Below are 27673 nucleotides of genomic sequence, written 5' to 3' on the forward strand. Positions count from 1 at the left end.
GGTATACCTGTAATTCGCTCAGTGGAAACGGCTACAAGGAATATATCCCGGGTTTGGTGACATGGAATTTTTTCCCGGGTAACGAGCAGGGTTTTAAGCAGGTGAAACCTATAAGCTTGCACAAGCAGGGCCCTTTTCCCTCATGTGCTTTTCATTCTCTTACTGTACTTAAACCATCTTGGATGGCACCAAGTCCTGTGGTTTTCTGCCACACTGATATTTATTCCAGTGTCCTCTGCTGATGCAGCTAAGGTATTGTACCCTGTTCTATTCTATTCAACTGTAAGTCACTGTTTTGCTTATTCGTTTATGTACTCTGTAATTGGGTGCCTCAGATCCCTTTTGATGCTGTATAAATACAGGATAATAATAATGAGACGTGCAAATGGCACTTACCCAGGAATTTATACACCAGTAAATCCAAAAGCGCTGATTGGTCCTTCCAGGATGCTGGCTGCTGTTGTAAACATTGTTAATGACATCCACAGGTTTTGCTGGGCTTTCCTGGGTTTTACAGGGTCTTGTGGAAATGGAGGCAACCTGGGAAAGACCCAGGACTATGGTGCAGTGAAAACTGTGTCTAAGCCAGGTACGACCTGGTAAAATCCTAGTTGAAGAATTCTGGGTCCGACCCAGGATTTTGGTGGAAAAGAGGTAATAAGATAACATTAGTTATCCGGCAGAATTTGGGATCTCAGAAAAATGCCTCCATAGGGTCTTCACACTCCTGAGAGATTTGAAATCTCTCATGCTGAATCACCCTTTATGAATCTCTGGCGCAAATCTCTCCGTGTGTAGGGCCCATTACACAGGGGTGCTAAGCCCCCTGTCATTATCAGCACTGCTATCTTTAGGCAAAGGGTAATATATGAAAGGCCCACAGCGCTGACCGTTCTGACATCAGCAGCTACTGATTCTGCCAGCTGCAGGTATTGTTTCCCTAATGAATGTCCACAGCAGGAACTGCGCTGTCCCTGGCTGTGGTGGGGACATTTTGTATTGAGCTCTGTGACCAGGAAACTTTTCTGCTTATTCATACTGTATATTAGAGCACACAACGGATCCGATTAACGGACCGTGTATGGGGGGCTTTAAACTTTTACATCAATTCTCATGTCAAATAACAGAATAATGACACGAGATTTGTTACACACGGATACGTTTTTGTTTATAAAAATATCCAGAGGCCGCTCTGCAGGCTTTTAAATTCAATGGGGTATATAGAGCAACAAGCTCCTTTATAGACCCATTCATTTAATTTTCTTATTGATGCTATTCATGGTCATAAATTATATATATATATATATATATATATATATATATATATATATAGAGAGAGAGAGAGAAAGTGGGGTATCAGAGTGCGCCAATTCATTTGCATATACAACCGTATTGTTGAACAAACAGTAATTAGAAGCAGAATCTTAAAATAAATTATTTAATCAGAAATCTTCCAAGAGATGATACAGGCCCAACGCGTTTCGTCAACAGCTTGACTTCATCAGGGGCATTGGAAGCAGAGCAGTACAAAGCAATTTCACACTGTAAAATCATAACAGATTGACATCAGTTGTACATAAAAGCAATATAGCATTAAAAAATGAGTAAATGAAGAACATGATGATGATAGAGGACATAACGTGAGGAGGAGGATAGCAGGGGAACCACTTGAAACCATTGTTTATCAAGAGAGAGTCTCAGTAGCCAAAATATATTTATTTGGCACCCAATTTGTGGATCATGCATATATGCCAACTTTTAGCTTGAATAAGAGATGATAAGAGAAAAACCACGGTGCGAATTTTCACAACATGAACGCCTCTATTTAGCTTGAGTGGAAAGTGATAAGAGGAAAACCACGGTGAGAATTCTCACAACAATAGAGAAAATTTATCAGAGTCCCTAACTTTGGATACTATTGGATTGCGATGCTTTATCAATGTTGCTGACCCCTAGTGGTATGTTATATTTGATTTATTTCAGTGGAATATCATTATAGACGAATTTCCATATTTCAAAAAAATTATTATTCCACTTTTTCAGCGTGAACTATTTCCAAGTTTTACTCTTCCGCATGAAAACTTCTGCTGTATGTTTCTTAATTAAACAATAAGAATTTTATAGGTATGTCATATCTCGAATTACCCCATTGGGACTCTGATAAATTTTCTCTATTGTTGTGAGAATTCTCACCGTGGTTTTCCTCTTATCACTTTCCACTCAAGCTAAATAGAGGCGTTCATGTTGTGAAAATTCGCACCGTGGTTTTTCTCTTATCATCTCTTATTCAAGCTAAAAGTTGGCATATATGCATGATCCACAAATTGGGTGCCAAATAAATATATTTTGGCTACTGAGACTCTCTCTTGATAAACAATGGTTTCAAGTGGTTCCCCTGCTATCCTCCTCCTCACGTTATGTCCTCTATCATCATCATGTTCTTCATTTACTCATTTTTTTAATGCTATATTGCTTTTATGTACAACTGATGTCAATCTGTTATGATTTTACAGTGTGAAATTGCTTTGTACTGCTCTGCTTCCAATGCCCCTGATGAAGTCAAGCTGTTGACGAAACGCGTTGGGCCTGTATCATCTCTTGGAAGATTTCTGATTAAATAATTTATTTTAAGATTCTGCTTCTAATTACTGTTTGTTCAACAATACGGTTGTATATGCAAATGAATTGGCGCACTCTGATACCCCACTTTCTCTATCTCTAAACCCTGGGTCCTGTCTAACAGGGGGCCCCTCAGAGGTGCTGCCTTCTCTTTGTGAGGCGCGGTTGGGTTTTTCGGTCATATATATATATATATATATATATATATATATATATACATACACACACACACACACACACACACACACACACACACACACACACACACACACAGTTGCTCCGAAAGGAGCCCGTCCCTGCATTGTGTTTGTATTGTCTGCATTTTTCCATTGCCAGGGAAGTTTCCTGAGGAACCCTCTTACTGTGATTTTTATCAATGTAGCCCATATGTTACAGGGTCTAACGCCATCTACAGATGCCATTAGCTTCTGGGGACAAACTGAGCATGATAAAAAATAATTTCAGCTCTTATACAGGCTGCTGCCAGAAATGGAGAGACCATGGCATAGAGATTGGTTTGGGGGAATATCCTGCAAATATTTTATAAATAGGTCCAAAGTTCATACAACGCAGCTTTCTATACACAGCTACAAATGTCACAAAGTACTTAGACGTGCTATAATACGCCTCATTGATGCCTTTTAGATGCAGAAGTTAGACATTAATGTTTTAATGCCATTTGAGTATTTTATTCACCTATACACAACATTTTATGGCTGCAGTATACTGTAACCTGTGCTTTGTAACCATAAACCATCTTCCTGATCTGTGCTGATATTACTGCTCTTCTAACCATACAAGGGGGAGACTGTCTTTAAAATAATGTACAGTCCCACCGCTCTGGAATTACCTATTTACAATAGCACACCCATAACTGTACACTGTCAATGCACGCACTATGGATTGACCAGTGATTTGTAATGCTGTGCCTCTCTCCCCCCCTGCTGACCGACCCAATCTGTTCTCTTATCACACAGAACAGAAGCAGGAACTGCGCTCTGGGCTTTAGCTGGTGGAGTTTCCTCTGTAGGGAAATAACAAAGGATATGAAGTATGGAGAGGAAGAGAAGGCAGAGTCAGCTAGGTGATCAGTCAGAAAGAAGAACTGGAAGATGGTGGGAACCAGGAGTGTTTGGGATAAAAAGATTACTAGGAAGGGAAGAGAGTAGAAAACCAGCGGCAAGGCAGGATATATAAAACAGTACATCATGGACCAACAGCCGAAGAAAGGAAAGAAGGTAACATAGTATTTCTCTGTATATTTAGTTCCATGTCTGTTCTAGCACAACTTCTATCATCCATTCCTGGTTCTCATCTGCATTTACAATTTACAGGCCTTGGTTTCTCCCATTAAACGGTTAGTTTCACTTAAGTCTGCTCGGCGCTCAGCAGTCAGGAACAGCAGTTACCGCCGTCCCCTGCACTCCGTACCAGTGATGGCTCCGGACTACCTACTGGATCCCCAGATCCTGCTTCATGATTACGTGGAGAAGGAAGTAAAGGTAACATGATAGTGAATGGGGAGGAACATACTGTATGCTTACTGAGGATCATTTTACATGTTTAATTTATGTTCAAAATCAGTGGTTCCCAAACTTTCACTGTTCCCTACATTATCAGAATTTTTTCATGGCACCCCTAGGATAAAAGTTTCTTATTAAGAAAAAAAAGTAAATTGTGTTTGTGTCATCTTTAGGCCAGTTTTATAGCGAGGATCAGGATTTACTTCCACGTCCATGTGTTTTTATAATGATCACACTGACCATAAATAATTTAAGCTTATCCTGTACCACCAACCCAAGGCACCCTTGCAAGTGCCCTAAGGAACCCCAGGGTGCCATAGCACACAGATTGGGAACCACTGTTCTAAATGATAGTCTGATATAGTGTAGCTTTTATACATAGTACAAACTCCTATAATACATACCAAAATTCCACAATTTGCATCTGTGTCCAGAAATTAAATATGTATTTCCGCATTCCCTAAAGCTGTGGTTTCTTATTTCTTGGTATTAGGATTTTGGGGTTTTTCGAGCAGAAAAGATCAATACTGACTCAGATAGATACATTTACCTGTGCACCATTAATGATGCACTCCTAACATGTGCTATTGGGGTACTAGAGAACTAGGGTTCAGAAAACCAGTCCTAGTATGACTGCGTTATACCCAATTCACTTTTCATGTAACAGTGAATCGCTTTATTACAGTTAACCATACTGTACCCTTATAATAGGCAGGTTTTGCCTTCCATTTAATGTTCAGAACTAATATTGTGGGTTGGATTTACTACTTATCGCATTTAGGATGCAATACATGCTGCCCCTTATCGAGCACATACTGGGTTTATAATGGTGGTGTGTACCTAGAAAGTCACCAAAGACCGCTCCCCAATAAGTGCTGTCCTATGCAATACAAGGACTTCCGGGTTTGTGATGTGGGTGTCCTTCTGCGCATGTATTGGTTGATGCACTTGCCACAGGGGACAATGGTGATCTGACTCAGGAAAGCAAAAAGAAGCTTTCTATTGGCTTCTATTGGGTAACCCACCCTATATATAGATAGTGCACAACAGGATCAAGGTCCAGAACATGTCCCCCAGTTCAGCGCTTGCTACATTTGGGAATGTGGACAAATTCTGAAAAAGGCTATGTTCTTTTATTACATCCAACCCTGGATATGGGAAGTTTTTTATTTTTTATAAGAGAACCTAAATTCAAGATATGTAAAATAGGGATTGTGCATTTAAACTGGGGGGGCACAGACAACCTCACCCGAACATTGGTAGTGTCTGTATTTGGGAACTCCTAAAAGCCATATATGTTTGAATACTGAATAAACTGTAATTTGGATGTATCTGGTTAGGGATATATTCAATGCGGCCGGCAAGGGTTTTTTTTATGGCGAGGATGGCTTTTTTTGCTGAGGATCGTTTAACCCCCTTGCCCTATTCTATGTTCCGGGGAAATCCTCAATTTCCCCAAACGGCGAAGTTCACCGCTATTGCAGCCAGCCCGCTGCATATAGCCGATCGCCTTGCCATTTTGGCGGCCGCATTTGCTGTTTCCATCTCGCTTTTTGGAAACAGCAAGGTGGAAACAGCAAGGTGGAAACAGCCAGTGCAGGATGGTGGGGTGATATGAGAGTGGGCTATGACGGTGAGAAATACGCACTGCTTGCTGTCACAGCTTGCCTGTTTGGCATTGAATGTACTCCTATGTGTTAATATGAAGATTCATTTGGGCATTTTTTAAAGGTATTTTTTTATTTGTTAGTTTTATAGTTCATAATGGCTGTGGGAGTGGTAGTTATGAGATGGGATTTTGTGATTACAGCTTCTAATTGTCCTCCGACTCAGACGTTCTCCAGGGTGCATCAAGAGAGGGGAGGTCTTATGCGCAACCTCCATTCCATTCAGTTATACCCTCGTTCAATATGTAAGGACAGTCAGCAGCATGTATCTGAGTGGAACTAACCTGTCATGGAATAAATAAAAACTATTTTAGAAGAAAGGTTAAATAAAAAAACTTGCCAACGCTCTTCAATCTTCTTCGCAGTTCTTAGGCCACCTGACTTGGGTCATTGCCTCTTTGAATCCATCTAGTCGAGATGAAATTTTGCAGCTTTTGGATACAGCGAGGGTAAGTAATGCTCACTCCTATGAGAAGAGTAAACTGGACATCACTCTGTATTGGCCAGAAGTAGGTCAACTTACCTGTTACCCAATCTACTCATAGGACCTTATTCTGGTTGACTCGCAAAGCTGCGGGTGCCCTGTTTGAGGACAGGACGGGCAGCTGACATCTGCTGATGTCAGCTCCCCGCACCCACGTCACCGGCGATTTTTTCATGGGAATGCCCAGCGTTTTCATGGGGTCCAAAAAAAATTGGACCCCCGTTCAAACGTGCGGGGGATGGATTAACCCAGAATAAGGTTCATATTCCACTCCCCAACCATGACATTTATATTAAAAGCACTGTTGTCATTGGGCGTATTGCATTCATCATGCAGAGAGGCCCGAAAATATGTCTGAAACCTGTAGCCTAACCTAAACTTTTTTACCCCTTTAATTACATTGCTCTAAATAGAGTCAGTTGAGCTGTGTGAAGTTCACCCACCGCTTGTACTTACTGCAAACTAGTCTCTGGGGATCAGAATTGGTATTAGCAAAGACTGTCATTTTGGGGCCATTTATATTTAAGAACTCCCAATATTAAGGGGTTCATTGATTAAAGTTTCTAAAAATGAAGATAGGTGCAGATATATTGGCACACATCTATTTAATGGGGCTGCATTGAAGCCTGTCAGGTTCGACTTTCTAAAAAGTTGAATCGGCACAGTTGAAAACGGCCACCTAGGTTGTCAAATCTGAGGCTATTTTAGTCCAAATACATGTGGATTTCACCAATTCACGTGTATCCTGACAGTCATGTTGACTTCGGGTTGGCCATGATTCATAGTGTCAGAATCATACATTGAATTCGCTCCTTTGTCTATCAAGATGCAATAGCGAAATGATAGACAGAAACTGATTGGTTGCTATGGGCAACATCACTTTTTTTTTCCGAAAGCTTTAGTAAATGTACCCCATAATCTTGGAAATACACTATAATTGTTTGTATTCTTGAGAACCTTGTTTTCTTGACTGTAAAACTTCCCAGTGGACAATATCCTTATACATTCTCTCTCTCTCCCCCCCACTCTCTTTTCTCTCTGTGTTCTGCAGCAGCTAAAAGAACTCCCACTGCACTGCACCCCTGAGCAGGACAGCATCCTCAGTATGTCGGCTCGTAGTCTCTTACTTACCTGGAGAGACAACGAGGAGCTGATTCTGCGGATCCCCACTCATGAGATCGCTGCCGCTTCCTATGTTAGGGACGATTCTCTTCACCTGCTAGTGCTCAAAACAGGTGTGAGAAGCAAGCTGTCAGTTTCTGCATGCAGTGCACACATTGGCCCTTTTTTTAGTTGACTCGGACGGATGCACATCGGATAGGATGGGATGTCAAACACTTGCGATTTGACTAATTTTTTGGTGAAAAGTGGCAAAATCATACTTGTGTATGGGCACTTGTGCAGGTCACGGCATCATACAAGTGGTGGTACCCACTATTGCAGAAATATGGTAAAAACCCCAGGCATTTACTGTATAGTATTTCTGAATGTAGTAAGAGCCTGATTCTGGTTCATTCGCAAAAGCAAACTCATTCTTTAATGGACAAAACCATATGCACTGCAGGTGGGGCAGCCAGTGTTTACTCTGTACAGACACAAAATAACTCACCCAAATCTAAAACCCAGTACAAAACTGCCCAGTATGTACAGGGCAGCGATGAGCGGCTTTGTGGATGGCTTTCCATAGCTCTGCGATATGGAAAGTCGTCCTCCCCCCCGCTGATAGGGGGAAAGCCGCTCAGTGTGTATGCTCCGCCCCCCCCCAGCATTGACAACGATCATCGCTGTCCATGCACACTGGGCAAAATCGGCCAGTGTGTATGGACCTTAACTCTCTCTGCACATGTTACATCTGCCCCCCCTGCAGTGCACATGGTTTTGTCCATTAAAGAATGAGTTTGCATTGAACCTCAAGCAGCAAGAAATATCAGGAGGAGTTTGTTTATTATTACTACAGGAAAAGGAAATGATTCCAAATAGTACTATGTTCTGATGAGTGATTAACTGTATCTTTCCTGAACTACCATTATCCCATTCATTCGTACAGCTATAGTACATTATACCTCAGAGAAAGAGTGATATTGTTGATATCTTAGATATTGTATGTTTTTCTGAGATTGGTGATCATCATGTTTTTTGAGCTGCTCAAGAACAAAGATGAATTATGTGACCATCCAAATGATGCTGGTATGATCATGTTGAACACCATGTGAACTAAAATTGTTTGTAAATGTAGTATTTCATAATATTGGACAGTAATGTTCACAAATAATTAGCTGAGCATTATTGGGTGGGGTGGAATCCAATTAATAGTGAAATCTGTGAAAGCTGACAATTATTGTGGATTTAGTTTCGCCAGCCTTGGGTTCAATAAGATAGCCCCCGGCGACAACATTTTCCATTATTTTTCTTGTTTTTTTAAATCCATTGTACAGGATTGCATTAGCTCTGCATACATTCAAATGGAGTTTCAATTGTGTGATGTTTTCCTTAGGGCTTGGATTGGACCCAGTGCCAGCCACAGGCAGCTTGGAGAGAAAACCACCAGTTGGAAAAGCAGATAGGAGCCAAGGTGGAGAGCGGCCAGGATCCAAACCAGTAGGGGGCGGTATGGAGAGGCGTCATACTATATGTAGCTTGGACTGGAAGATGGCACACAAGTCTTCAGATGGGCGACCCAAAGGTGGAGGTAGCTTGGAGAGGAGCGGTGCAAAACAAGACAGTGGCAGCTGGGAAAAAAAAGGTGGGCGACAGGCCTGTAATAACTGGGAAAGGAGAATGACATTCAGTGGCAGCTGGGAGAGACGCCAGCCCTGTGGGGGCAGCTGGGAGAGACGCCAGCCCTGTGGGGGCAGCTGGGAGAGACGCCAGCCCTGTGGGGGCAGCTGGGAGAGACGTCAGCCCTGTGGGGGCAGCTGGGAACGGAGACCTGCAGGGCAGAATCCGTTAGATCCAAAGGAGCCCTGTCCAGATGCTTACTGCAACTTGATAATCTTGGCTGTAGAGAACAGAGTAAGTTAGTTGTCTACAATATATGAAAGAGGTATTCCATGTTCAAATGACTATAATCTATTGTATTGTATATACACATCAGTACTTTATTTTTTATGCATGTATACTTTACTGCTTTGTGTGGTATCTCAGGGTGGTGCAAATTAACAGCCCTGGCTGATAATGAGCAGTAATACCTGAAAAGCATAGTATGAACATTTTTTGGGGGGTGGGATGTACAATCCCTTGTTATGGTTCTCCAAGTTATAGAGTAGGTGCTGTCCCTGACTATACATCATCATGTACACATTACAATTTGTAAGACCATCCTTCCCTACTCCGATGTGTACATATTTCCACAGGAATCTGCATAGAATATAGACAGTCACTAGGTTGGCACTAGATGGTCGACAGTAAATAAGTCAACAGGGTCAAAAGGTCATTAGTTAAATTGGCAACATGGACTTAGGTGGACAAGGTCAAAAGGCCAACATGGCGAAAAGTTTGGTCTGTAGGTGGCATGTGGTTTTTCATTATTATTTGGGTCAGGCACTTATTTCAGAGTGAGCATTAGGCTGCCGGAGGGGGTGGTTTGGGTTAGGCACTTGGTGGAGTGTTAGGGTGCTGGAGGGGATGGTTTGGGTTAGTTATTTAGTGGAGGGTTAGGGTGCTGGAGGGGATGGTTTGGGTTAGGCACTTGGTGGAGGGTTAGGGTGCTGGAGGGGATAGTTTGGGTTAGTTATTTAGTGGAGGGTTAGGGTGCTGGAGGGGATGGTTTGGGTTAGGCACTTGGTGGAGGGTTAGGGTGCTGGAGGGGATGGTTTGGGTTAGTTATTTAGTGGAGGGTTGGGGTGCTGGAGGGGATGGTTTGGATAAGTTATTTAGTGGAGGGTTAGGGTGCTGGAGGGGATGGTTTGGGTTAGGCACTTAGTGGATAGTTAGGGTGCAGGAGGGGATGGTTTGGGTTAGGCACTTGGTGGAGGGTTAGGGTGCTGGAGGGGATGGTTTGGGGTAGGCATTTAGTGGAGAGTTGGGGTGCTGGAGGGGATGGTTTGGGTTAGGTACTTGGTGGAGGGTTAGGGTGCTGGAGGGGATGGTTTGGGTTAGTTATTTAGTGGAGGGTTAGGGTGCTGGAGGAGATAGTTTGGGCTAGGCACTTAGTGGAGCGTTAGGTTTAGGGTGCTGGAGGAGATGGTTTGGGTTAGGTACTTGGTAGAGGGTTAGCTTGCTGGAGGAGATGGTTTGAGTTAGGCACTTGATGGAGAGTTAGGGTGTTAGAGGGGAAGGTTTAGGTTAGGCATTTAGTGGAGAGTTAGGGTTAGGGTGCTGGAGAACATGGTTTGGGTTAGGCACTTAGTGGAGAGTTAGGGTTAGGGTGCTGGAGGAGATGGTTTGGGTTAGGCACTTGGGAGAGTTGGGGTTAGGGTGCTGGAGGGGGTGGTTTGGGGTAGGCATTTAGTGGAGAGTTAGGGTTAGGGTGCTGGAGGGGATGGTTTGGGTTAGGCACTTGGTGAAGAGTTAAGATTAGGGTGCTGGAGGAGATGGTTTGGATTCGACACTTGGTGGAGAATTAGGTTGCTGGAGCCGATGGTTTGGGTTAGGCACTTGGTGGAGAATTAGGGTTAGGGTGCTGGATGAGATGGTTTGGGTTAGCGATTTAGTGGAGGGTTGGGGTGCTGGAGGAGATGGTTTGGGCTAGGCACTTGGGAGGGTTAGGGTGCTGGAGGGGATGGTTTGGGTTAGGCTTTGAGTGTAGAGTTAGGGTGCTGGAGGGGATGGTTTGAGTTAGGCATTTAGTGGAGGGTTAGGGTGCTGGAGGTGATGGTTTGGTTAAGCATTTAGTGGAGAGTTAGGGTGCTGGAGGAGATGGTTTGGTTTAAGCACTTGGTGGAGGGATAGGGTTAGGGTGCTGGAGGGGATGGTTTGGGTTAGGCACTTGGTGGAGGGATAGGATTAGGGTGCTCGAGGGGATAATTTGGGTTAGGCACTTGGTGGAGAGTTAGGATTTGGGTGCTTGAGGGGATGGTTTGGGTTAGGTACTTGGTGGAGAGTTAGGGTGCAGGAGGGGATGGTTTGGATTAGGCACTTGGTGGACAGATAGGGTTAGGGTGCTGGAGGGGATGGTTTGGATTAGGCACTTGGTGGAGAGATAGGGTTAGGGTGCTGGAGGGGATGGTTTGGATTAGGCACTTGGTGGAGAGATAGGGTTAGGGTCCCGGAGGGGATGGTTTGGGTTAGGTACTTGGTGGAGAGTTAGGGTGCTGGATGGGATGGTTTGGATTAGGCACTTGGTGGAGAGATAGGGTTAGGGTGCTGGAGGGGATGGTTTGGATTAGGCACTTGGTGGAGAGATAGGGTTAGGGTGCTGGAGGGGATGGTTTGGGTTAGGCACTTGGAATAGGGAGAGGGTGCTGGAGGGAATGTTTTAGGTTAGGCACTTGGCAGGGAGGTTAGTCTACAAAATGTATGTTTAGAGTTATGCACCAGGGGAAGCATTAGGCTTAGGGACCAGGGGGAATGTACTGGTTAAGCACTACGGGAAGAGTTACGTTTAAAAGAACAAATAAACTGTCTGACTCAGACCTGTTCCTACAGGTCCGAATCTGGCCCCGTTTTCAGTGGTGGGGGTCTGTGCATGCGCGTTTATGCTCATGTGCAGACCCCCTGTGTGAACGCCTTTGGCAGTTATCACACTTGCCAAGGTGTTCACATGGGCAGGGGAACGCCCAGCGTTTTTATGGGTGTCCCCTTGAAAACACTGGGCATGCAGGTGGGTCGATGACTGCTGGAGGTAGGCGGCTGATATCAACACCCGCCCCCTCCTTTTATTTCTGAAGGGGAGACAAATAATTTGACGGTCCGCAAGTGTACGCAGCCTAGCAAACAGGTTTGAATTAGGCCCAAAATGTGTCAACCATTCCTGTGTTGACCTTTGACCCAGTTGACCAGGTAACTGTTGAAGTAGCAACTATTTACTGTCGATCTTATAACCCACACCCATGGCTATAATAAAAATATGCCTTGTCTGTTATATATGCTGTACTTCCAAAACTTTGTTTGAACCTATATTCTGTATCATCTCAGGACGCCGCAGAGGAATCATGTGCTCTCATCTGTCAGGTTTTCCAGATCATCTATGGAGATCAGAGCATTGAATGTGTGGACAGGGCCGGTTATCATTACACATCACCACCTGAGAGACCATGGCTGTCCCGCTGTAAGATATGGGCGTGGGCTTTGCACAATCAATGGGTGTGGTATAGCTCACAGACAATGTCACCAAGACATGCATTAGTCAGACATTGCCAAAAGTTAGACATGCATTAGTCAGACATTGACAAAAGTCAGACATTGCCAAAAGTTAGACATGCATTAGTCAGACATTGACAAAAGTCAGACATTGACAAAAGTTAGACATGCATTAGACAGCCATTGACAAAACTAACAACACAAGTAAAATGTTGACATGAAAAATCAATATGTGTACTGGACATGGACACCGTATAAGTGTGGTTATGGTATATTACATCTACAATGTCTAGGTCTACAGTCATATGGTCGAACACTAATGGTCGACAGTCAAATGGTCGACAGGGTCTAAAGGTCGACATGATCCAATGGTCGACAATCAAAAGGTCGACATGGTCCAAAGGTCAACAGGGTAAATAGGTAGACAGCCAAAATGTCAACATGGTTAAAAGGTCGACATTGTAAAGGTGGACATGAGTTTTCTGTTTTTTTGTGTCTATGTCAACATAGGTTGACATGGACACTGTATAAGTGTCCTACGCTCGCCATGCTTCGGGCTCAGTGAATCGCTGCGCTCGGCACACTCCGTAGTGGATGTTAGGGCAGGAAATACCGCCTGTCTGCACATATCAGCTCAAAATTTTGTCAAATGCATCTAGACCTTTTCCATGTCAACATTTTCCACATCGACCTTTTGACTCTGTTGACCATTTGTCTGTCAACCTTTTGATTGTCGACCATTAGTGTTCGACCATATGACTGTAGACCTAGACGTTGTAGATGTAATATACTATAACCACACTTATACAGTGTCCATGTACACACATTGATTTTTCATTTAACTTGTGTTGTTAGTTTTGTCACTGTCTAACTAATGCATGTCTAACTTTTGGTGTCTACCTATTGTGACTAGACATTGTCTGTTAGCCGTCTGGAACCCCAATCAATATATTATTTTTATTGCTAAATAAATATACCAGTGATTGTAATACCTTATTGATCCTACTATTTTGCACTTAGCGCTCCACCATTTTTAGTTTTTTCTCTTATATAGCGGATTTGACCTTCCCCAGTGTGAGCTGCTTGGCACACCACCCCAGCAGGCGCCTGTTCTTTTTTGCCTTAAGGCAAAAATGTCCTTTTTTGCATTGTTCCCTGTCTAATATATGCTTAGTCTTGTCATTACCCTTTATGTAGAGCAGTCACTAAAGTAATGTTACTAGTTTTTTCCTAATATATAGGCTACATTCTTATGAATATTGAGTCAACCTTCATTATTGCTGGCTTCACATCATGTAAACAGGTGCACTTTACGGTTATTTATTCCCGTGTATCAGGTGACAGCTCGCACACGAATGGGACATTTTCCTACGATGCGGACTTCAGCTGTTGCAGCTCTTTGTAAGTATAGTTTCTTTGTTTTTGTTGACACTAAATACTAATGTTACACTGTGTGTGTGCGTGTGTGTGGTGTGTGTGTGATATCATTTTTGTTGAGATATTTCCTCTTCACCTGAAACAGCTCTGTTAAAAATAAAATTAGGAACAGATCTTTTCTGAAGTTAATAGGTAACTTACATAGTAGTTAAGGCTGAATAAAGACTTGCGTCCATCGAGTTAAACCTGGTTAGCGTGTATGATTTATTACCTACATCCCTTATTATACATAGGGAGATATTCTGGTTCACTCGCAAAGGCACAATCACTCTCTAATAGACAAAACCACGTGCACTGCAGGTGGGGCCGATGTAACATGTGCATCTAATGCTGTGTACACACGGGGGAGATATATTGCTCAGCCATATATTGCTGAGCAATATATGGCTAAGCAATATATTGCTCAGTTTCTACTTTACATCAGCGACCAAAGATGGTCGCTGATGAAAAAGAAACTGCCGGGGGAGCCCGGCAGTGGAAATCAGCTGGTCGCAGGAGCATGTTCCTGTGACTAGCGATCACCACAGGGGCAAAAACGGGAGCGCGCACCCGGCGATATATCGCCGGTGCACACTACCATTGCGGGCAATATGGTCGCTCAGCGACCATATTTCCTGCGATTTTGCACAAAATCGCCGCTGTGTGTACGCACCTTTACTCTCTGCACTTTACATCAGCCCCACCTGCAGTGCACATGTGCTTTTTGTCTTTGCGAGTGAACCAGAATCCCCCATAGTGTATTCTGATTTATTTAAAGACGGATCATAATTGTTATTTGTTCCCCTGGATGCTTTTACCCAATAGATGTTTGTCCAACCTTATTTTAAACGTATTTATTGTGTTCCACAATTTGACTGCCCTGACCGTAAAATATTTTTTCCTTCTAAGGGAACAAAATCTTCTCTCATCTAATCTTAACTCATGCCCACGTGTCCTAGAGTCCTTCTTTACATAACAAACGGTGCCTGAAGGTTCCTTATATTGGCCCCTGATATATTTGTACAGGTTAAGCATGTGCCCCCTTAAAAGTCTCTTCTCTAGTGTAAACACAAAAGAGAGAAGAAGATGTCCTGTGTTGGTGCACCAAACAGAAGTAAAATTTAACTTTTAATAATTCTTTTAAGAACTGCGAAATAAAATGTTAACATATAACAACAAACAAGGGTTTTTGTGTGTGTATGCGGGATTGCCAGTACGCTGCGTGTATTTTTGAACCACATGAGATCCCGTCCAGGGGCTCGCATGCCCTGGAGGCACATGATAGGACGGCTGACTCCGGGCGTGTTTCCGGAGGAGCGTCCTCCTGGCACAATGCCGATTGGAGCACACTACATCACCACCGCTATATAAACCCATTAGAATACTTGATCTGATTGGCCCTGAGGAAGCTATTATCTGCGAAGCGCGTGCCGGCTAGTGGTGCGCAGGCAGATGTTTGCTACTTTTGTTATTTTTCTTACTAATGTATTTTGATTGTGTGTAGTTTAAACGCTGCGATAGCCCCCACACTCGTGCATACTGCCTAGCAGATGCAACCAATTGGAGGCGGCTCCAATTGACCTTGCACAGTCGGTTACCCCGGTGGTGTACCTATACAGGCACTATATTGGAGCGTCTCCCTGCTAGAGACCATACACACCGGGTGATCTGAACTGTCTAAATGCATAGGAATAGCGGTAGCTTTGTATCCAGGAAAGAGTAACACACTGCGACAGCCCCCACAACGGTGCTGACTGTCCAAAGCGTGTAATCTCTTGGAGGCGGCTCCACCTGGATCATCGCAGTGAGATACCCTGGGGTGCACTGACACCCGTGCTAATCCTAGAGCGTTTTCACGCCGGATTAACGCACACACAGGGCAATCCACATTGGTTTAGTGCCCCCATCAGAGGGGGTCATAAACTCAGAGGGACCATCCTCGAGAGTTAGATCTACAGATCCCTCCACAAATTGTGTAAAATTCACAGTGCTAGTGGATCCCCACTGATGGTATTGGGACCTTCTTAGGTTAACAATCCCGCATACACGCACAAAAACCCGTGTCATTTAGAGCTATAAGAATAAGAGGTTTGCTTCAACCTACGCTCAGACACGTCCACTGGCCTGCCAGAGTAGCATTTCTAGACAGACCAGATGCACACTATCTAAAAAGTTCAATACAGTACTACACAAAAACATCTTTGCAACATCTGCCTGCCACCTTGGTTTTAAAAATTGTGTGAACCCTACCCTTGTTTGTTGTTATATGTTAACATTTTATTTCGCAGTTCTTAAAAGAATTATTAAAAGTTAAATTTTACTTCTGTTTGGTGCACCAACACAGGACATCTTCTTCTCTCTTTTGTGTTTACAAATTTTCATGTCCGATGGTAGCACACCCCCAGCACCATATTAGTACTTAATAAACATTTGCATAAGGGGGTCCACCTCTCTCTACTAGAGGTCTTGTGCGACCGACCAAAAAAAACCTCTTTGTACTCTTCTCTAGTGTAAACAATCCCAGTTTGTTCAATCTGTCTTCATAGCTTAAATTCTCCATTCCCTTTATTAGCTTTGTTGCTCTTTGCATTTTTTCCAGTTCTGTGATGTCCTTTTTCTAGTGCGGGGTCCAGACTTGACTCTGTATTGTTGATGCGGTCTAACCAATACTTTGTACAGTGGCATAATTACCTTTGAGTCCCTACTCTCCATACCAATTCTTATACATGCTAGTATCCTGTTAGCCTTATTTGTTGCTATATGACATTGAGCACTACACACCAGTTTACTATCAATTTGGACTCCTAGGCCCTTTTCCCATTCTGATTTACCCAGTGCCATCCTGCTTAGGTTATAACTAGCACATTGGTTATGTCTCCCAACATCCATAACCTTGCATTTATCCACATTGAACCTCATTTTCCACTTTTTTGCCCACTGATCTAGTTTATTAAGATCATTCTGAAGCGTGGAGGCATCCTCGATTGGTCTAATTACTCTGCTTAGTTTTGTGTCATCAGCAAAGATGGAAACTTCTTTTGCAGGGTGCTGCACCCTGCCTGTTTTTAAAACCTCAAAATACACCCTGCCCTTTTTGTGTGTGGCACTGTGCACCCTTACGCTGCCCCCCACTGCACTGACATGCCGCTGAGAACTTTCGGTGTGTGCCATCATGTGTAATGGGTATTTCGGTACATGCCATCATCGTTATTGGACACTATGGTGTGTGGTATAATGTGTAAGAGGCATTACAGTGTGTGCCATAATGTGTAATTGTCATTATGATAGAATATGTAATGAGGCATAGCAGAATACTACAAAGTTTAATGGGCGTAATCCTAGTGCAGTGTGCAATATTTTAATGTTTTGGTTTTTTTTTTTGTAATGTCAATTTCTAATATAATATGTGCCCTGCTTGGTGGTCAGTGCCCTGCCCTTAGAATGAATACTAAACAAAAGTTTATCCATGTTTTGAGACCTGTTTTGCTCTAGTTATTTTTTTTGTAAATTACTACTGTTTGGCCAATAGTGGTATTTCGTTGGGTTCTCTGGCCTTTATTTTGGTTGACCTTGAGCAACATAGCATTGTTGCCAACTCCACTAAATGATAGCAAAAAATGTAAATGTGTAGAGAACTGTCTGTACTAAATTATTTCTGTCTGTGTGCTGGCCTGAACATGCTAAACCTAGAACTTAAAAGATATCTCATCAAGCTTTCCTCTGCTCTGTCTCAGCAATGGCTCTCACGATACATTTGAAGTGCATTACAGTGGAGAATCGTCGCCTTCTTTTGCGGTGTCGGAGGCGAGTTTGGCATCAGGAGCCAGCGACGGGGATCAGGGTGGAGTACCTCTAGAACAACTGCAGGATTACATGATTACTGTAAGAGCGTGACTGCTCGTACATGTGCCTAGTCTGATGTGGATCTACATTACGATTTATGATGGATTATTTAGTAGCATTCGTTAGATACAGACTTGATAAGGTTCACTGTAGCTCAGCAATATGTCAGCTATAGCTCTCCAACTGTAGTGGAACTACAAATCCCAGTATGGCTGGCAAGATAGCATTAGGCTTATGGTTCAACAATAGTAAGATAGAGACAGGTTGTCTGTTCTAGCTCTGATTTCTTATGCAGATAAGTAGTAACTTGGTAGTAGTTCCCAAACATTGCCATGTGCACTGATTTATGCAGTAGGCCAGTGGTTCCCCAACTTTGTTGAATCACCTCATCCTAGAGCAGTGGTTACCAACCCATCGCTAGCGATCCGGGTGGCTCGAACACTCTGCCGCCGCCTGCTCCTCCATTATCAGCCCCCGCTTCCATTCTCTCTCTGAGGGGAGGAGAGCACATTGCGCGCCTCTCCTACCCCTCACTGTGTATCCTTACATTTGACTGGGCCGGCAGCCAATCAGGATCCAGCCCGCGAGCTTTGATTGGCGGACGGCCCAGCCACAAGGAAGTGAGGGGAAGGAGAGAGGCGCAGTGCACTGTGCTTTCCTCTCCTGAGAAAGGAAATGGCGGCGACACGGGACACAGACAGCGGCACTGCAGGGGGACACCGGACTGTCCTCTCCCCAGCAGCAGCAGCAGCAACAATGGTGAGCGTGCTGCTGCTGGGAAACTAGCACTGTGGGGCATACCTGTTTCTGGCTCTGGGAGCATACCTGGCACTGTGGGGGCATACCCGGCACTGTAGGGAAGTATATGGCAGTGTGGAGCATACCTGTTTCTGGCACTGTGGGAAAGTATCTGGGAGCATATGTGTATCTGGCACTATTGGGGGCATATGTGTATCTGGCACTATTGGGGGCATATGTGTTTCTGGCACTATTGGGGGCATATGTGTATCACACCCTCATTTTCATTGGCCGCACCCCATGTGGCTACACTGGCACACAGTACTGCCAGAATATTTATTTAGAATGGCACCACAATCAGGTGGGCATTGTTTATCTGGCAGTGCTAGGGGACATTGTGTTTATGGCATTACTGTGGGTATTGGAGGCATATAGCCTCGCAGGAGTGCCATGATAGTAGGTCATGCCCCCTAATTTCTCCCTTCTTCTCTGCCTCCAGTGTTGGAAGGTATGTATGTGATATATTGGACATTGCAGTGTGTGGCATATTGTGTCTGAGGCATTGCGGTGTGTGGCATAATGTGTCAGGGGAATTCCAGTGTGTCTGCATAATGTGTAAAGGGCATTTTTCAATTATTATGCAGATTTTTTTTTTCTTTATTAGTAGCTCTTCATGCGGTTTATTTTGTCTCGAGTAGCTCCCGCCCCAAAAAAGGTTGGAGACCACTGTCCTAAAATATCAGATTCTGAATTATTAAATATATTGTGCTTACATGTCATCCATGGGTTCAGTTATGTGGAGGTGGGTTAAGTTAAACCATTCTGTTTAAGAATTCTATGATTGTCAGCCACCAGCTCTAGTTTTGCCTATCATATGGACTATAATTTGATTTGGTCCTGGACCACCAATCTGTGCCACCCTGCAAGTACCCCACATCATCCCAGGGTGCCACAACATCCAGTTTTGTAACCACTGGACTAGGCCATATAAAACCAAAACTAAAGGGGATGGGTATTGGCATAGTACTAAATGAGTCTTACTGTATGATTTAATGACATTGATATGTTTATGTTCCTAGTTGAGGAATAAGCTAGCACCAGTGGAGATTTACCGCTTTGCTTGTCTTCTGCGTGAATATCGCCTTGGGATGGATGTAAAGGAATACTGCAGAGAGCTGCTTCAGCTGTATGGGGAAAACCGGAAGTTCCTTCTACTAGGTACAGTATAAGCCAAGGCCATATTTAATTGTTATATGATACATTAAACAGGACTGAAATGGGTTATGCAAAAAAGGGATTTTTGTAAGAACTTACCGTTCGAATCCCTTTCTCTGATATGGTCCTCGGTGACACAGCTTCACATTGGGATGTAGGAGGGTCCGCAGGAGCCAGGCACCTATCCTAAAGCTTTTGGAGGGTAGGCTCCTCCCCTACTGCATCCCAGACTCCTCAGTTCAATCTTTCAAAGCCACTGGAATACATTAACTCAGTACAACGCCTGCACATATTATATGCACAATTTTAAATTTAACTTTTCAACCAATTATAACATGAAACATCATGAACACTGGCATACTTACTGAGCGTAAGGGAGGGATCGCTGTGTCACCAGGACCATATCAGAGAAAGGGATTCGAACGGTAAGTTCTTACAAAAATCCCTTTTTCTCTTTCAATGGTCCTGGTGACACAGCTTCACATTGGGACGTTCCAGAGCCGGTCCTTTGGGTGGGTACGCTCAGGTCTGCAGTTCTCATCACTGCTCGCCCGAATGATGCGCCCTCCGACGCGAACTCATGGAACCTATCGAATTTGGCAAAAGTATGAACACATGACCAAGTGGCAGCCCTGCAAACCTGCTCAGCTGTTGCCCCATGTCGAACCGCCCAAGAGGTGGCGACTGATCTGGTGGTATGCGCATTAAACCTGGCTGGCACAGGCCTACCAACTTTAATATATGCAAACGCTATAACAGAGCGCAACCACCTAGCAATGGTCTGCTTAGAAGCAGGCCAACCATTATTATGTACATCATACAAAACTAGCAAAGTATCAGTCTTCCTGACACTCTTTCCTCTGTCCACATAAATGCGCAAGGCGCGCACAACATCCAAATTCCTCAATTTGCCCCTTTTCCTTGAACCCTCTAGGGTTGAAACACAGGCAGAACTATCTCCTGATTTAGATGAAAAGCAGAGACTACTTTTGGTAAAAATTTGGGGTACTGTCCGAAAGACAGCCCTATCATCATGACATATAAGGGAGGGAGACTTGCAGGACAAAGCTCCCAACTCCGATACTCTTTTTGCTGACGCCACCGCCAACAAAAATACCAGTTTCCCTGTAAGGAATTTAAGGTCAGCCGACCTTAACGGCTCAAAAGGCGCCTTTTGAAGGCACTCCAGAACCAGAGATAACATGGCGCTACTGGTTGCTTGTAGGGAGGTTTCAATCGAGAAACCCCCTGCAGGAAGGTCTGTACTTCCGGTATTAATGCAATCCTTCTTCGGAAAGAAATTGACAAGGCCGAGATCTGTACTTTGAGTGACTGAAGGCTTAACCCAGAGGAAAGGCCATCCTGTAAAAACTCCAACAATTTAGCCATTTTAAATCGCGATGTGTGTGACTTCTGTCTTTCACACCATCGAATATAGGTCTTCCAGACCCTATAATAATTTGCAGAAGACACTGACTCTCTGGCTTTAATCATTGTGTTAACCACCGCCTCTGAGAATCCTATATTCCTCAAAATGGCGGTTTCAACAGCCAGGCCGTCAAAATTAATCGAGCTGAATCCAGATGGTTGAACGGTCCTTGTTTTAGAAGGTCTGACCTCAGAGGTAGACGCCGCGAGTCCACAGACAATCTCTGAAACCTCGAGTACCAGGACCTCCTTGGCCAATCTGGGGCCACTAAAATTACTGGAATTGTCTGGGCCTGTATCTTTTTCAACACTCTTGCCAGCATTGGAACTGGCGGAAAAACATAAAGAAGATTCCCCTCCCAGGGGATAGTCATGGCATCCACTGCTTCTGCCAGTGGATCCCTCGTCCTGGCATAAAACCTGGGTACCTGATGGTTGAACCTGGATGCCATCAGGTCCCCATCCGGGGTTCCCCACCTCAGTGTAATCTGGTGGAATACTTGTGGGTTCAGGCTCCATTCCCCTTCCATCACCTCCTCCCTGCTCAGGAAGTCGGCCTCTATATTCTCCACTCCTGGTATGTATATTGCTGATAATGCTGGAACATTCTGTTCCGCCCACAAGGAGATTCGGGACACCTCCCACATAGCCAGCTTGCTGCGTGTGCCTCCCTGGTGATTCAGATATGCCACAGCTGTGGCGTTGTCGGTCCGAATCCCTAAAGGGAGCCCTTGTAATCTTTCTCCCGCCAGAGAAAACATCTTCCGCACAGTCCTCAGTTCCACGATGTTGATCGGTAAGGCAGACTCCTCTGAAGTCCACAAGCCTTGCAGACGCAGGTCCAAGACTACTGCCCCCCAGCCTCTGAGACTGGTGTCGGTAGTGACTACCAGCCAGCTCCAGGACTGCAGGGACCGACCCCACTGAAGGGAATCCACCTCCGTCCACCATTTCAGGAAGGATCGAGTTTCTGAAGACAACACTATTTGTTCTGACATCATGGTCTGAGTATTCCCTGACCAGTCTGTCAGAATGTTCCACTGGAACACTCGAGAGTGGAACCTGGCGAACTGTAACGTCTCGAAAGACGCCACCATCTTCCCCAGCAGTTTGAGGCACCTCCATACTGATGTGCTCTGAGACCCGAGGATCTCCTGTACCAAGGCAGCCAGATCCCTGGCCTTTGCCTCTGGTAGAAACACCCGATGCAACTGGGTATCCAGAACAACCCCCAAGAATTGGAGTCTCTGTGACGGCACCAACTGAGACTTTTGTACATTTAAAAGCCAGCCGTGAATCTGCAAAAACCCGTTGGCTTCTGCCAAGTGACTCTTCAACTTGTCTGCTGACTCCGCTTTGAACCGCAGGTCGTCCAAAAATGGAATCACCGTGATTTCCCTCAGTCGAAGCACAGCCGCCATTACTGACATTATTTTGGTGAATACCCTTGACGCTGTGGCCAGACCGAAGGGCAACGCCTGTAATTGCAAGAGTAGGTCTCCTATTGCAAACCTCAATAGAGCCTGATGTTCTGGGTGGATAGGAACATGCAAGTATGTGTCCTGGACATCCATGGACGCCAAAAATTCTCCCTGGTCCAGGCTTAGCAGCAGCACAGACCGTAGAGACTCCATTTTGAAATGGTCTACCCACAAATGGATATTTAATGACTTTAAGTTTAGGATCAGCTGAAAGACCCGTCTGGTTTGGGCACCAAAAACAGAGTGGAATAAAAGCCTTTTTTCCACTCCGCTCTGGGGACCGGGACTACCACACCCTTCTCTAAAAGAGAATGAGCCGCTCCCAAGAGAGCCGTACGGAGCCGAGCCTCCTTTGGTAGTGGTGTAGGAATGAACCTTCTCGGCGAAAGACCTTTGAAGGGAATCTTGTAACCCTGGGTCATAATTTCTAACACCCAAGAGTCCCGGTCTAACAGTGCCCATGCGTCTTTGAACAGTGACAGACGTCCCCCCACCTTGATCACCGCCGGGCAAAACCCCTGGCAGTCATGCGGAGGGTTTGTCCTCTCCTTTGGTTTCTTATGAAAGGAACCAAATTTTGACTTTGGGGCCTTGCCCCTGGAGGACTGAGACTATCCCCTAAAAGACTGTCCTCGAAAGGACGCACCTCCTCTAGGGGAGGGCCGAAAGGACGGCCTGAAAGCAGAAAACCTTGATGTCTGCTTGGCTGCAGGGGTAGGCAGGAAAGTGCTTTTTTCCACCTGTGGCCTGCTTAATAATCTCTTCCAGTTCTGAACCAAATAACAGCTTTCCTTTAAAAGCTAATGCCTCTAAGCCTTCTTAGACTCGTTATCTGCCTCCCAAGCTATAAGCCAGAGCACTCTCCTGGCATTGACGGACACTGAGGAAACTCTGGCAGCCATTTTGAGAGCTTCCTGCTCAGCCTCAAGCACATACTCTGCAGCAGCTTTAAGCTTCTCCGCAAGTAACAACCCACAAGGAACAGTATGTCAAATAGTGCACAGGTCATTGACCCACCAATCATGGCCTTAGAGACCCAGGCTGAAGCAATCAGAGGTCGGAGTGTGTAGCCCACCCTTTTAACCATTGCCTTGCTTGAAGGCTGTTCCCCCCTGCACTGGTAGCACAGTGGCTTTTGACAAGCATGCCAGAGAAGCATCTACCACTGGAACTTTCTCCCAGAGGTCTGTATGATCCTCAGGCATGGGATACAGGCTTAAACATCTTTTAGGCATCTAAAGCCTTTTATCAGGGGTTTTCCAATAAATCTTGTAAACCCTCGTCTGCAGGGAGATATCAGTTTCTTTACGCTGTCTCTTAAAAACAACCTTTGCAGGAGTTTATCCTTCACAGACAAATTCAATGCCTGTTTAACAGCAGTAATCAAATCCTCCACCCCTTAGGCTGAGGACTCTTCAGAATCATCACCCTGATCCCAGGGTATGTCTGTGTACTCTCCTTCCTCATCAGCAGCTAACAATGGCACTGAATAAGACCTTTTAGGGGTCCCCACAGAATAACCATAAAACTTGTCCAACAAGTAATTAAACCTGCTGATTCCCTTACCAGTATCCTGCATGACCTGTAATAAGTCAGGATCTGTCTGGGTCCGAGGCAAGGAGCTAGAGGACTGCTGAGAGAATGGCAATGGTCTAGGGGAAGTTACCAGCCATCACTCTGCCTGTTCAGTAATGCACCTAAGCATTTTCAGACCTGCCCAGGGACTTAGCCCACGCAAGCTCCGATAGCACTACCCTCTGGGGTTCACTCCCCATGGGTTTCACAGCAGCGCAAGAAATACATAAGCCCCCCCTGTCATCTGCTCAGGGACAAATTTCAGTGTACAACCACTGCAAGCGCTCAATGCATTAAAGGCTCCCTCCCTCAAAACCACAGACTGTTGCTCAGACATGATGTTCTCAAATAACACAGTCACAGCATTAAATGTACAGGCATTATATACAGAACCAATATACTCAGTTCACTTAGCTTTCTGTAGTCTTCAGAATGGGGAAAGCGATGCCCAGGAAATTCAATCACTCTGTCAGGATCTGTAAGCCAGCTCAGCTCCGCTGCAAGCGTTCTGAATGGCGCCAAAACAGAGTGAGGGAAGGGACCAAGTCCCTGCTGCTGCGGGGTCCGTGACTTTTGGCGCCAACTACCCCCAGACAGCCGCTCCCATTGTAGGATCTCCTAGTTCCAGTATCTCCCCCTCAGCTGGGGACCACTCGGAACATGCCTGTAACACACTGCTGTCCTCTCATATAGGAGCTCAGTGTGTAAGCTCCGCAGAAAATGGCCGCCGCCATCACGGAGCGCCTGTCCCCCATGATCCCCACCTAGCGTGAAGCCGGTTTCAGAACGCTCCAGAGCCCAGGCAGCTTCTTAAAAGAAGCTGTAAGCGCTGCACAGGGAGGCCCGACAGCGTCTCCCCTGTGCACAGCGAGCTGACAGGACGCGCTTCTGTCAGCTCCTGCTGCGCTAGCAGTGTGAGGATTCACTAATGAGAATCCTCACACTGTGCCTACCTAGCTAGTGTAAAAGTTAATAAAATCCCTAACTAACTCTACTCCTTCGGCTGCTCCGGCAGCCCTTTAGAATAGCACCCACTCCAGTGGGCACCTAACACGAACTGAGGAGTCTGGGATGCAGTAGGGGAGGAGCCTACCCTCCAAAAGCTTTAGGATAGGTGCCTGGCTCCTGCGGACCCTCCTACATCCCAATGTGAAGCTGTGTCACCAGGACCATTGAAAGAGAAAAGCGGTACTTGTTTCCTAGCACGGCGCCCATCGGGTCCCATCGCATACCTTAACTTGAGGTATGCGATAGGACCCGACGGACCCGATTTCGGGCTTTTTTTTTAGGTTTCCCGACAAATGTAAAATCGGGTCCATCGCATGCCATTATAATGGCATGCGATGCGACCGACCCAATTTTACATTGTAAACATTGTATGTAATGTTAAATTCCTATGTAAAATTGGGTCCATTGTATGCCATTATAATGGCATACAATGCGACCAATGCGATGGACCTGATTTTACATAGGAACCAATGTTAAATGGCCCCCCATACCCAATTTTTGGTTGTATACCCACCCTGATGGGTACGTTCTATGTGAAATGCCCCCCCAATTGATAACGCAACGCCACCCCACGATGAACGCCAACCCGAAGCGTGGCGAGCGCAGCGAGCCCGCAAGGGGCGGCGGTACGCGTCCTCCGACCTTTTCATACCCCCACTATCCACAGCAGCGTGGAGTTGATTTTATATAGTGTGGCGAGCGGTTGCGTAATACGCCTGAAGTAATGCGCGTCCCCTCATGGGGTTCGCTGCGCTTGCCACACTATATAAAATCAACTCCACGCCGACGTGAATAGTGGGGTATGAAAAGGTCGGAGGACATGTACCGCTGCGTTGATCGTGGCGTGACGTTAACAATGGGGGGGGGGGGGGGAATACAATGAAAAATGGGGTCTGGGGGGCATTTAACATTGGGGCCAATGTGAAATCGGGTCGGATCAATCGCATCGCATGCAATTTGGTTGACACCTGATTGCATACAATTAAAATCGGTGCCGCCGTGCTAGGAAACAAGTACCCAAAAAGCTTCTGCTATGCAGAAGTCCACCTCAAGTGAATGCTAATGAATGACATGCAGAGAACATAAAGGCTCAGAGTAAACTAATTGACCTGGGAATAACATGGGACTAGAGCTGGGGTAGCCAACTCCAGGTCTCCTCACAGAATCACAAGTGAAGTAATTAGCTCCACCTGTGGATCTTTGAAAATGTTTTGGCTAGTAGTGAGTGCACCTGCATCTAGGTTGTCTGGAAAATGTGAACTGTTGGTAGCTCTCGAGGACCGTAGTTGGCTACCACTGTGCTAGAGAATGCTAGGTGCACATGAAGTGCAATTGTAGAGGCCTCCTGAAGAGGCACAGCCAGACTTGGGTGGGTGTGGCCAATAGTTGGAGGGGCATGACAATCCCACATTGTTATAGCAATAATCTGTGTCTCTTATTATGGTATCAATGTGTCCCCTTTCATTAAAATATCAATCATCTTTGCCCCTTTATTTACATAATAATAATAATAATAATCTCTCATGTTGTCTGTGGGCTTTAACATACTGAACACAGTTTCAGATATATACTGGTTCAAGCCACAAGAGGAACTCTTGCTATTTAAATCGAGTTACTTTTTTTTTTATTATGTTGGGCAGGACTGAGGCCTTTTATCCCTGACCTGGACATCGGCTTCTTTGAAGGCTTTCTGGAGAGCATAGGAATTCGGGATGGGGGAATTTTGACTGACAGTTTTGGAAGGATCAAGCGCAGTATGAGTAACACATCTGCCTCTGCTGTGCGCAACTACGACAGCTGCTCGCCAGGATCACAGTCCAACTGTTTTAATCGCATGATTACTGACATTACCCACAATATTGAAGCCCTGGCAAGGGATGATGATGAGGGTGATGATGATTTCCTTTGACCATTCTGCTGTAACGACAACAACCTTGAACCCTACTAATAAAATATACTTCAATTGTTTTAATGCGTTTGTTTCCATGAATATAAAATATAACTGGAAATTTCTGTACTTGAGTTCATGGGAGCTGATCTTATTCAGTGCGGAGGGTGCAATGTGCTGTTGCGGCGATGTTTAAATGCCGACAATGGCACCGATCTCACACCCTTCAGCCCCAATCATCACAGCGATTAGTATCGACCCTTTGTTCTGGTGCAAAATATATGTATGTTAGATGGATGAATTCACCCACTACTGGAAAATAGAAGTCACTGAGCAGGAACTTGGCAACTGTATATGAAGCCGTGGAGCTGCTTTGGTTTAGAATACATGTGTATTTTGTATTTCTTTTTAACTAGTTCCTTTTTCCCCCTTATTTTTAGGGAATCGGTACATCTGTCAGAATGAACTTAGGTCTACAGTCATTAGGTCAACCCCACTAGGTCGACTGGCAGGAAGGTCGACCTGACTTAAGGTCGACATGGGCCAAG

General features: G+C 45.0%; 1 protein-coding gene across 3 annotated transcripts; it reads left to right on the top strand.

Annotated features, from left to right (window-relative positions):
• The first annotated feature begins 3615 nt into the window (after positions 1–3615).
• Positions 3616–27176, top strand: CCM2L (CCM2 like scaffold protein). 3 transcript variants are annotated; one of them, XM_083146625.1, is made up of 10 exons: positions 3616–3857; positions 3954–4121; positions 6175–6258; positions 7348–7528; positions 8788–9305; positions 12369–12501; positions 13871–13934; positions 17684–17831; positions 19610–19748; positions 26878–27176. In XM_083146625.1, exons 1-10 carry the CDS (start codon positions 3828–3830, stop codon positions 27144–27146), a joined length of 1734 nt encoding a protein of 577 aa, XP_083002751.1. In that variant the 5' UTR covers positions 3616–3827; the 3' UTR covers positions 27147–27176. The 3 variants fall into 3 exon arrangements, with proteins under 3 accessions (XP_083002751.1, XP_083002750.1, XP_083002752.1); XM_083146624.1 differs by having other exon boundaries at positions 3617–3857; positions 7345–7528; XM_083146626.1 differs by lacking the exons at positions 3616–3857; positions 3954–4121 and adding an exon at positions 6012–6054 and having other exon boundaries at positions 7345–7528.
• The last annotated feature ends 497 nt before the right edge of the window (positions 27177–27673 follow it).

This window comes from Crinia signifera, chromosome 6 (assembly GCF_055691185.1).
Source record: "Crinia signifera chromosome 6, ASM5569118v1, whole genome shotgun sequence".
Classification (NCBI taxonomy): domain Eukaryota; kingdom Metazoa; phylum Chordata; class Amphibia; order Anura; family Myobatrachidae; genus Crinia; species Crinia signifera.